Source organism: Falco cherrug, chromosome 5, assembly GCF_023634085.1.
Source record: "Falco cherrug isolate bFalChe1 chromosome 5, bFalChe1.pri, whole genome shotgun sequence".
Lineage (NCBI taxonomy): Eukaryota > Metazoa > Chordata > Aves > Falconiformes > Falconidae > Falco > Falco cherrug.
In genome coordinates this window covers 27943618-27955070 of record NC_073701.1, presented here as the reverse complement: position 1 = coordinate 27955070, position 11453 = coordinate 27943618, and the positions used below count along the sequence as shown (strand labels likewise).

Here is an 11453-nt window from a genome sequence, read left to right as displayed (position 1 = left end):
ATGGAGAAGCTGAATCTTTAAATAGGGTTGGAGAAGGAACAAGAACCAGGTGTAAAGAACCTATTGGCTGTCCTAAGTCTGGTTGTTGCCCAAGATCTTGCAAGGTTTGCACGCTGGTGCATACAAGCAGCAGGTAAACGCTGTTACCTGTTTGACTTTTGCTCATGGCGCTGGCTGTGCTGTGGCACAAGGATCACAAGGAAGAAGCGAAGCCACCCATGGGGAAGGGGGGCCTCTGAACTCTGTTCCTGCAGGGCGTGCCTTCCCTGCAGGGCACTATTTGTTCACGCCTCCCCTCTTTAGTCCTTATGTCTTTCTATTTTGCATCGCATTGCCTTGGAGAAATTTTGGATGCAGAAAACAAAGCACTGGCTGCGCATAATTCCTGGTATAATTTCTGTATAGTCCCAGGCTTTGACCTTTCCTGTACTTTTTAATCTTCTTGTCACTGTCAGCCTGTGTGCTTAAATAGCCCCGCCTGGGTGCCTCTGTGGAAGGTTTTTGTATCTCCCATAATGAACAAAAGGAAGAAGCAGGGCACAAGGCAGGAGGGCAGTCTATTTTACTAAGTGGCGATGTGGTGCCTGTGTCAAAAGGTATCCCCTGGGAGCCGGGTGCTTCTGTTCGGAGCGGACTACATGGAGATTGCCCGGGGAGAGCATCAGAAGCGACTGACAGGTAAACCCGCAGGGGCAGCGGGGACGCGCCGGGGCTCGCTCTCGGAGGCGCTTCCAACGCGCCGCTCGGGGCAGCCGCTGGTCCCTGCGGGCCGGGCCGCCCCCGCCGCCTTCCCAGCCCCCGGCGGCCCGACCGTCCCCGCGACGCGTGGGCGGGGGCGTGGCGCGGCAGGGCGTGGCGGCGGGGGGCGTGGCGGCGGGTGCGGCGAGGCGATTGGCGGGCGGGCTGCGGGGCGTGGCGGGGGGCGGGGGCGGCCGGGAGTTTCCCACAATGCCCCGCTGCAGTGCGGCCGCCGATGGATGCTGCGCGGCCGCGCTGCCATTTGCAGCCGCCGCGGCTCGCAGCGCGCCCCCCGGCCCCGGGAGCAGCGGCCCCCCGGCCACCGCCGCCCCCCAGCGCCTGCAGCCGCCGGCCACCCCCCGCCTGCCCCCTCCTCCTTCTCGGCCCCGCTGCCCCGTCGCAATGAACCCCCCCGCCGCAGCCGGCGGGGAGGAGACGGGGGCGGCGGGTGGCGGTGGCTGCCGGGGGGCCGAGGGTGGTGGGGAGGCGGTGGGTGCCGCCGGGGCCCCGGAGGAGCCGGGGCTGCCGGCGGCGGAGGAGTCGCTGGAGGAGAAGCTGCGGAGCCTCACCTTCAGGAAGCAGGTGTCCTACAGGTGGGTGCCGGGCGAGCGGGCTGGGCGCCCGCGGTGTCCCTCTCGGGCACGGGGCGCCCGCGGTGTCCCTCTCGGGGACACCGCTCGGGCACGGGGCGCCCGCGGGTGGGGAGGCGGCCGGCGGGGGCCGGCGGCGGTGCGGCCGGGCAGCGGCGTGGGGGCAGCACCCTGGCGCCCGAGGGGGCTTTTTCTTTATCCGAAGCGTGAAAGAGCCCCCCGCCCCGATCGGCGTGCCGTGAAGTCGCGACCTGCTCCCAGCCCCGCCGCTGCCGTCAGGTCTGCGGAGCTGCTCGGTGCGGCGGCGCCGGGGGCGATGGGGAGGGGGCGGTGTGCGCGGCGGAACTTCGGAGTTACTCGGAGGGAGAGTCGGGGACCCTGCCCGGCTGCCGGGGGAGCGGCTCCGGCCTTTTCAACAAAAACACCGCCTGCCCCTGTTCCCGGTGCCTCTAAACGCTCGCATGAGGTTTCGGAAACACCTTTTTGGTGGTGTTGCGGATCCCGAGAGGGGCTTCTCCGTGGGAGGTCTCGGGGAGTGCAGGGCTCCCCCTCCCTGCCGGCTGCCCACTCGTGCCGGCAGCCCCTGCGCAAGCCCCCGCGGGTGACAGCATCGGTGGGCTGCTGCGCCCGGGGGAGGGCAGGCGCAGGGGTGCCACGGGACGGGCTGTCGCCGGAGCAGTGTGTTACTGTCATAACCGGGTCTTGGGGGTTTATGGCTGTGAATGTCTCCAGTGTATCGCTGATGCCAAGTAAATGGGTTTGTTTCTTTGGTCAGTGCACCTGTATGGAGGGGCTGCTGGTGGGATTTGTCAGCTTTCCTGTTACCACCTAGGGTCTAATGGTTAGCAGCGGCTGAAATTGGTTGCTGTCTGAGAAGCTTCATGCCAAAAAGTTCTCGAGTTTTACCTAATTCTGGCTGCAAAGCCCCAGTGGCGGCAGCACACTGTCGGTAACTAGTATCGTACTGCGCTTAGAAATGAGCCCTCTTAACTGGGAGGGCAAAAAATGTGGAACTGCTACTTGGTTTGTCTCTGCAAGGAAAGAGTGTCTCTAGCTCTAGGTCAATTAGCTGAAGAATCTCCCCTAATATGGAGCTACTTCTTAAGTGCTGTCAGTTTGCACCCCAGATAGCTTAGTAATGGTTTGAGTCTCTGCATGTGGTAGAGCTTAAAAATGAAGTAACTAAACACTCTTCGTAACTCAACTTTTATCTAATACTTCATGTATGCAGAGAGACTTCCCCATGAGGGTTGATGGTCTCACTGGTGAGTGTGGAGTTTGGGGTGATTCATCCTAGACTCGATAAGGTGAGGGATGTGAAAAGGAAAACTGAGGGGACACCTAAATAACATGACATCAGTCATCTCTCAGTACTGTTGCATCTCTCCCCTGACAGTGTTCCTGGCACATGCCACTTAAGGGCAAGTTGTCCATTGCAGGTAAAGGCAGATTCTGTAGGTGGGCTGTTGAAGTAGCTGCTAATGAGACAGGTTTGTTAATGTGTCTGCTCTTGGTACCGAAGGCATGGGGTTTGCAATACATCTTGGAGGTGCTCTATTCTGGCTCTACGTTTTCTTTTTTATTCAGTTAATTTTTGCAACACCCCCCCCCCCCTTTTTTTTTTTGGAGGGGGGGGGTGGGCGGAGATATTAAAATCTGTTTGTAATGTCCTGTTCTCTAGATCATCTAGAAGTGTGTTGAAGACATGAGTATTCTTAAAGTTTTCTGCATTGTCAAGATTTGTAAGGGTTTCATAAGAAATGTTTGTAAGAGGGAACACATGTTTTTTTTCTCTTCTTCCTCCTCCATCTCCTCTCCTTTATCTAGGCAAGTGTACAACAAGTCCCTAACAAATACAGAAGCTTTTTCCTAAGCATCTCCTGGTGCATATTATTTATTCTGCTTGACTTAGGATGTATGTGAGAAAGTGCATTTTCTTTGCATCCTTAAATTTCCACACCTTTTCTTTTGGAGCTGGTTTCTTACAAATAATGTGCACTCTCTCATTTATCCATAATGAAAACAACCTGAGTAGATATAAGAGTAGAAAACTTCTACAAAGGACCTCCATTGAGCTTTCCACACCCTGTGTTCTCCAGGCTCCTTGTATTGGTACCATTTCTTTCAGTAAATTATGGTGTTGAAATATATTTGTAAATGACTGTATTATGTACAGGAAGATCTGTTTATGTTGGCACTTGGACTGCCTTATTCACTGGTACAATAGAAATTATTCAAGGCTTCATACAAACTTTCAAACAGCTCATTTAGGGTTCTCTGTGCAGGTGCATTACATTAAATAACAGGTATATGGGTGTATGTTATATGTGCAGAAGAAAAACAATTGGAACTTGCTTGAAATAATAAAGATTCATGAAAATGCATGTACAAAATCTGTTGGTGGTAACTGAAGGAATGAAATGGGTGGCTGAAAGGGAGGTAAAGGTATTGTGAGAAGGGGAAAAAAGGAAGAAGAAAAATATTTCCTATACAGATTTTATGTTGATCACTCGTGGTTTACCTGAGTCTGGCTTAAAGTATTATCTTCTCTGCACACATCCCCCCCTTGTTTTTTGTTGTTGTTGCTAAACAGAAACTTCTTTTGTTGTAATGCAGATCTGTTTAGCTAATGAGATGATTGTGGCATAAAAATCACTTCTTAGTTTCTTTAGGATTGTACCAAACCCATGCGTAATGTAGTTCAGCAATAAATGTTTTGTACTAATGTGGTCAGTGGTTTAAAATGCAGAAACTGCTGTATTACATGTGTCATGTTTCTGTGTGGTAACTACTAATAAAGGCACATTTGTCCCCCATATTGAACCATCAGGAGGAAAAACTGTCTTTGAGTAACACAGGTGTGCCTCACAGGGAGCTTGAAATCCCCCTTGACCTTGCCATGTTCCCAGCCTTGCCCACCTTGCACCTGACATTCACCAAGCTTGTCATCTGCACCAAAAGCTCATCATTCGGTTAAAAGTAGATGTTTGCTGTTTTCTTTCTAGTAATATGCTGTAATTATGTATACATACACAGTGGGGATATGCCACTTATCTGTGCTTGTGCGTGAGCTAATGGCTTTAAAGTGTGTCTGTTTGTGTGTGTGTATGTGCTGCCAGCACACATCCCTTAAGTGGATCTTAATTTGCAGATGGGGCGTCTGCCCTGCCTGATATAATAGGGGGGTGCTGCTGCTGGTGCTCAGCTGGTGGGTACTGCTGGGGGCGAAGGGAGGGAGGGAAGGGGTGGGCTGCAGTCAGAAGTGTCAATCCCTTGATGAGGGGCATCTTGCAGGGCTGATCCCTGTGCAGACCGAATGGAAGTGCGGAGCAATGGTCTCCCTGTTCAGCCTCGTGCACTTCAATGAGGCCAACCGACTTGATAGTGGGATGCTAACATCAGAATGCCAAACGCTAATTTTTAGGGCTAACTTTTTACCCTACAAATATGGAATTAAGTGTTTTAAAACTGTTTTGTGTTTTCTGCTTAAAATCTGAACTACGGGCTCACAAAATCAATTTTTGTTTTTCATAAACTGATAGAACCAAAAGTTCAGTTTCCTACCGCACTGTGAAGAAATAGGCAAATCGAAAAAAGTGAATAAAAAATGTACCCCTGCCAGAGAGAAATGCTCTCTATAGATTGGTTCTTGGAGTCGTGTTTACCCCCTACATTTCTAGACCCAGTAGAATATTTACAAGACATTGTGACACTAAGATAGTTGGTGAATTTTTCTTTCCATTCAATTTTTATTATTTTGTCAATGCAGATTTCTGTGAGGAACCTCATGGTCTCTTTTAGCTAAAATAGAGATTGAAGTAGCTTTCCCAAAGTAATTCTTGAAATAAAGAGAAATTCAGATTATACCAAGGAGATGCTCAATAAGGATATTTCCACAATACAAAGCTATGGCTGGAGAAGACCATGGAAATAAAGCTATATCTGGCAGATTTCCTGCAGTTCTTTGCAGCTCTCAAAACTTATCTGAAATGCAGTCTTGTCATTAATTTTTTTTAAGCTTAGAGAAATAGTAAAAGGTAAAAAAGCCACACCCAAAACCAAGACACCCCCCCCGCCCAAATCAAACAAACCCAAGAAACCAAACCAACCAACACAACCCACAAAGCAAGCCAACAGAAACCATCAATAATGCAAATGGATTTTAATTTCTTACTAATTATTATTTAGAAATCCAGGGAATCTTGATCAGTGATGTTGGAAACAAACCGAAATAAGTTTAATGGCCATTTTTTGAGAGCTCGTGATGTTTGGCAAACACCTGTCACTAGGGGGTAGTTTATCTAGAGAAACGTAATTTAATTTTGACCAAAGGGAGAAATTCTGACGAAAGCAGTGGGTGGCAGGCTTTAGGATTCTTGCTTGTACATGGCTTGGGGATATCCAAAAGCAGGGCCATAATGAATCATCTCAAAGTCCTGTGTTGCTAATAGGCAGCAGGTTGGCAGCTCGGTTGTCATGCTTTGTCTGTGGCGAGGGTGGCTTGCCTGAGCAAGAAACTATGCATTTCACTTTTAGCAATGGAAGCACTGGTTTTCTTAACTCACCGTGTCTGTTGACCATCCAGTTCCACTCAGAAATGTCGCTTTCTAAAATAGGTGGTTTCACTTTCCTTGGCTGATGTTTCTCTCTGCAAAATGAATCTGTAGCCAAGCTGGCCTCCCCACCCACACCATCAGCAGTAGCTGCTTGTCTGTTGTGGCAGAAAGTAGCTGGAGGTGTTGTCGGAGTGGGTTTTGTTACTGCATTTGAAGGAGAAAAAGCTGTGGCAGAGAAATCCTGCAAAATCCCTGATTACACAAGCCTCGTCACTGTTGATGAGCATATAAGTACCTGGGACTACAGATGGGGCTTTAGACCAAAATAGAAATTTAAAGATAGGAAACATCCTCATTTTTGCTTCATTTATTTACAGACATGGTAATGATCATAAAACTCACATCATTTCTCAGTAAATATTAAATAGAGACAGGAAGCTAGAAGTGTCTCCCATTACTAAGACTTAATTATTTTATGAAATATGACAGCATTTACTAGTGTACTGTGAAGCATTATAAATAATAAAAGCTGAATGACATTTGTAAAACCGAAAACACCCAACGCAACCCCTTGATCTTTTGATTGTGTTGATTTCTTTTACTTGTTTCCTTGAATCTCAACATATCCTATTTCTATAAGAGTGAGGTTGGTCTGCATGAAAATGATGGATGAATTTTTATCTTCTACCAAATGTCAAGAAAATAATTCTAGCACTCTGGCCTAATCTCATATGATCTGCTTATAACTGTCGTAAGAGTTTCGGGTACGTACTGTACAGATTTGTTACCACCCACTCGCATAACAGTGACTCAATTTACTTTGTCACCCAAAACATCCATCACCATTTTGTTTTCTCCCAAAGCATATCACTGGACGTTTTTGGTACATGAAGGAGCCTTCACACTCTTCCATTTATAAAGCTTTGAGGTGGAAGTTCTGCGTTGGAGCAAAATGCAGAAAAAGGCTAGGACAGTTCAGAGAGAAGAATAATACCATAGGAAAACCAGGCTGATGTTTAAAGTTCCCTCCTGACTTCAAATGTGGCTGCAAGTCCGGGCATCGATGTCTTTATGTCACAGTGAGCAAAAGGACAGTCTTTGAATTTTGAGCATGTCTTACGTTCTGCCTTCTGTACCTGAGGTTAGCAGCACTTCACAAAAGACATGTGAATGATAACTCTGGGTAAAGCTACATGTGAGCTGCAATGGAATTACGTGCAACCTCAGGAGGAGATAAACGCATCAGTCATTTGAAAGGGGGAGCCTCTATAGGCACATAATAAAGCTGTTCTGTAGCACAGGCATAGACCTGTAGACTTAGATTGCCCTGGGACTGTTGCAGGTAGAAAATATTATTGTGTATGGGGGACAAAAAAAAAAAAAAGGCAAGCTGAATCAGATGCTGCATAACTTTGACAGGGTGGAAAACCACTTTTGTTCTGGCTAGTCCTTCGGAATAAATGATCAGGTAGTTGTGTCTTCTTGCCCAGGTCAGTCATGGGGCTGATGAAGCAAATCGCTTCAAGCCTCACCAGGCTTTTGATGGGTTGGGGTTTTTTTAGTGTGTGGGGTTTTGTTTTGTTTTTTAGTTTTTTTGGGGGTTCTCTTTGTAATTTGGCAGCTTGGCTAAGATGTTGGGAAGGTGATGTGTATGTACAACAGTCTTCTGTGCTCTTCCTGCTGCTTTATTGGTAAATCCATCACAACCTGGGCATCAGATACCAACAGTCAGCCAAAGGATTTCCCAGATATTAAGGAAAAGAGGAAAAGAAGAATAGAAAATAATCAGGTATGGGCGGCTTGCAACTTTATGGAAACCTCTTCCAGTTACAGAGGTGGTGATGAGGAGCTTTGTCTTGGAAAAGAATCAATGTGGAAAGTTGAAGATCCTTTTTGTGTCTTACTCTATGAAGTTTTGGGTTTTTTAAACTCTTTGTATGTGGGAGTGAAGCATTAACTCTACTGTACTGTTCACCTGCATGTTCCGATATTGGGGGTTTTCCCTCTCTTGTGGTTTTTTGAATGATTTGACCATTTGTCACTGTTAACAGAGAAAAGCTGTGTGGGACTGGATGTATACGAAAAAATGTGTAAGAGAACATTAAGAGAAGACCATGTGTATTTGTATACAGAGTCTGCAGGAGCCTCCATGTGGGTCTGTGCTGGGTATGTGATGGCTGTGTATGGGTAAGGTGATGTCACTGTGATTAACTTCAGGGGGAAGGTAGGTATATGATAGGACATGGACATGACAGACTCTGCTGTGTGTTTTGCAGGTTGCAGCTGCATAGGAGAATCATCTGTGCTTTCTACTAAGTTTCTGGACCTTGTGTGGGCTGAGGAAAGTGTGCTAGGGTGGGTTGCGTGTTCAGGAGCCTCAGTGCATGCTCTGTATGAATGCTCAGGAATATAAGATGAAGGGATGTCATTATGTTGCTAATACCAATGCATGGTGTGTGCTTTTTCTCCCTTTATTTAACTGTCTGTTTTTTCTGAGGTATATCTATATTTTATATATAGGCATATAAACCCATTAATGTTTACTCATGGTGAAGGCATTGGGTCTGATGGAAGGTGCTGAGCTCAAGGTTGGCAGGCCCATCTAGAGCCACCAGGTCTCTTTGGTTTCACTTCTCATTTCTGTCTGTATTGCGCTTGTTATTTGTCTTTTCCGGCTTCTCTTGGTGTGGACGTGCTAGCCTGTGGGTATAACTGCTTCCCTGGTGCCCACGTTGTGTCAGCTCCTGAATTCTCCTGTAACCCTGTCTCTCGGAGTGATGAGATGCTGGTAAAGCTGTCGCTGATACACATGCAACCCACTTGATGCTGCCAGCAGGGAAGTCAATAGCATCACATCCAGCTCAAAAAGGCTTTTTTGCTTCTTTGGAATCTTGTCTTTTGCCTATAAATTCGCTTAGGGAGGATTTCCTTGGTGAAGATTAAGGTGTGTGCAGCCCTCACACCAACATCGCCGTTTAATGTGCTGGCTGCCATGTGCCATGGGCTGGCACAGACTGTCCAGGCTGGGCCTGAATCACTCTGAGGGTAACGCTGGGCTTTGGGTGGCTGGTTAGGAAGGAAAAGTGGGGGTTTTCACCTTAATTTTCACTAGAATTTTTTTGGTCACAGAAGATCACAGCCCCCTATCTTGGTTTGCAGAGGAGATCCACAAATGGAGTAGGAGACCATGCAGAGTCAAGGAAGAGACTGGTTGGTTGTTAAGACCGAAAATTTGGTGTGCTGGTCAGAGCCTTACCTTAGTCTAATACTTGCCCAATCCTCTTAGCTTTTCACACCTGTAAGGCTGTAATCCGTAAGTGATGATACCTACCTACTGCAGCTGGTGTAGGACCTGATTCTTTGAGAAACAGAAACAAAAGAAGATGAAGTGACTTATTTAAGGTGGCAGATGGAGTCTGTGTGACAAAGTGGGGACAGAGCCTCAACCCTAGCTTTAGCTGCAGGGCCTCTGGTCCAGGCTAGCAGGAGAGGAGAACGGAAAAGAATCGAAACTGCAACTCGCAGAGAAAACCTGAAAGCTGAGGGGGGGAGGCAGAAACAGCTGTGCATGAATATTACAATTTGATCTTGTTTAGAGTACAATATATGCAGGTTTTGCCTCTGAATTATTTGTGCATTGAGCAGATGGGAGGGTTCATTTTTAAAGAGCTTTGCTAGTCTGAGGCTGCCACAGGGTGGTTCTTCTAAGTGGTTCTTCTGAATGTCTTTGCACCTCCAACTAACTTACTGAAATGGCTCACCATAAAGGTGGGGAAGGGAAAGATTTATTAGCTGGTTCTGAGGAATGAATGGGCACTAACCTCTGCACTCTTGAGAAAGTAATCTGGTGCAGGACAGAGCTTGTCTGTACTCTGGGATTGAGCCTGGTATTTCCCCAATACTTTCTATGCAGCATTGAGAAACCTTGGTGGTTTGCAATGCTTATGCTAGAAAAAGGCTTAGTAATGATGTCCTGAACCTTTCAGTCCTGCATTTCCCTTCAAATGCAGCTCTGAATGGCACTGCCAGAATCCCCTTCCATTTCAAACAGCTGTTAAAGCTTAGTTAACTTCAAAATTTACAGTTCGTGATGGAAAACTGCTGTTTTATCATCCAGTCCATCCACCCTTTTTTAAGGGGTTATGGCTTCAAATTCTGCCTAGAAAGTTTTCCAGCTCACTGGCCCTGCAGACTGCCTAACGCTAATCCCCATTGTCATAGACAAATGGCCGTGTAGTCAGAGAGAACGGAGGTGTCTAATCGTACTTAGGTTTGAGGCATACTAAGTTAATGCATCGTTGCTTCTCCTGTGTACCTTTGTGGCTAAACAATGAGTTAAGAGAACGTATAGGATGCTATTCTCTAAGGCTGCCAATAAGATCTATATGCCATCAGCAGTGAGTTTAGTTATTGGCATTGGGGAGCGGTGCTGTTGCCTGTCCTATAGCCTCAGCTAGGCTATAGATGCATTTAAGAGATAAATAATATCAATGGCTTTGGCTGGCTGTATCTAAGAGCTTGGTGGAGATACGTGGGCTCTTTTTAAATATCCAGAGACTTGGAGGAAGGCCTTTCATGGTGAAAGGTGTAGGTGTGGATGGTGGGAATGTGGTTGGCGAATAACTTGTCTTGCTTTATATTATCCTCTTCAGATGGACTCAAAATTACCTGCTTCTCCCTCACTGTTACTAAGGCATGTGTGTTTAATATGTACATCTAAAGTGTGTCCGATTAGGGCTACATGATACATGAGTGCTTGGGGGCATGACCTGACACCTCACAGGAGGAGAAAAAGAAATGTTGATATTTAATATAGACATAATTATAAAGGTGCACAATGCTTGTATAGTACATTCTTCAATATTTGTATTTTCATGAACTTCAAAATACTTCGACAATTGTAAAATTTGTTTCAGTACTTCTCATTTTTCAAAGGTTCCAGAGTTTGGCTTTTCACAAAAACAAACAGCAAAGCCCCTAATAGCTAGATTATATTTCTTCTAAATTTTATGACTTAATAGGAAACTTGACCCACAGGGGAACATTTTCCAAGTGGGGCAGGGATTAACTTCAAGTGCACAGATTCATCAAAGCTGATGAGTTGAACATCCTAGAATCCTTCTGTGCTTGGAAACTGTTCCCCGATGCTGTGTAATATGCAAGAGAGGGGACTGCCTGTGATGCTCTGAGAGGTGCCATGGGGTTTCTGGGCACCACAGGAGAGGGTGAGGAAGCAAAATGGCTTTGAAGCCTGTTAGCATCAAAAGATTATGAGAAAATACCTTCCTGTCATCACTTTATTTCATTAGGTTGCTAATGAGTTTCCTCTAGGGATAGTAACGGGGTAGTTCTTATGCTTTTATCCAATTAGTGAATGATCCCAGGAGTGTATCCTTTTGTTGTGAAAACACACTGAGTTTCATTCCAACTTGAGCACTGCATCCTGTAGGTTCTCTGAAGGCGATGAAATGCCATGTGTAGGCACATCTTAGGCCAGGTCGTTGGTTATTAATTGCTGATGTTAGCCTGATTTATGGTTTCAAAATGATGCCCTAGAGGGCAATGGACT

General features: G+C 46.5%; 1 protein-coding gene across 4 annotated transcripts in view; it reads left to right on the top strand.

Moving 5' to 3' along the window:
• The first annotated feature begins 938 nt into the window (after nucleotides 1-938).
• The window catches only part of DGKI (diacylglycerol kinase iota), a 233885-nt gene continuing 223370 nt past the window's right edge, over nucleotides 939-11453 (top strand). For all 4 annotated transcript variants that reach the window (XM_055712413.1, XM_055712412.1, XM_055712411.1 and 1 more), the window contains exon 1: nucleotides 939-1331. In XM_055712413.1, the coding sequence (XP_055568388.1) occupies nucleotides 949-1331 (383 nt within the window). In that variant the 5' untranslated portion in view covers nucleotides 939-948. The remainder of the gene's footprint in view (nucleotides 1332-11453) is intronic.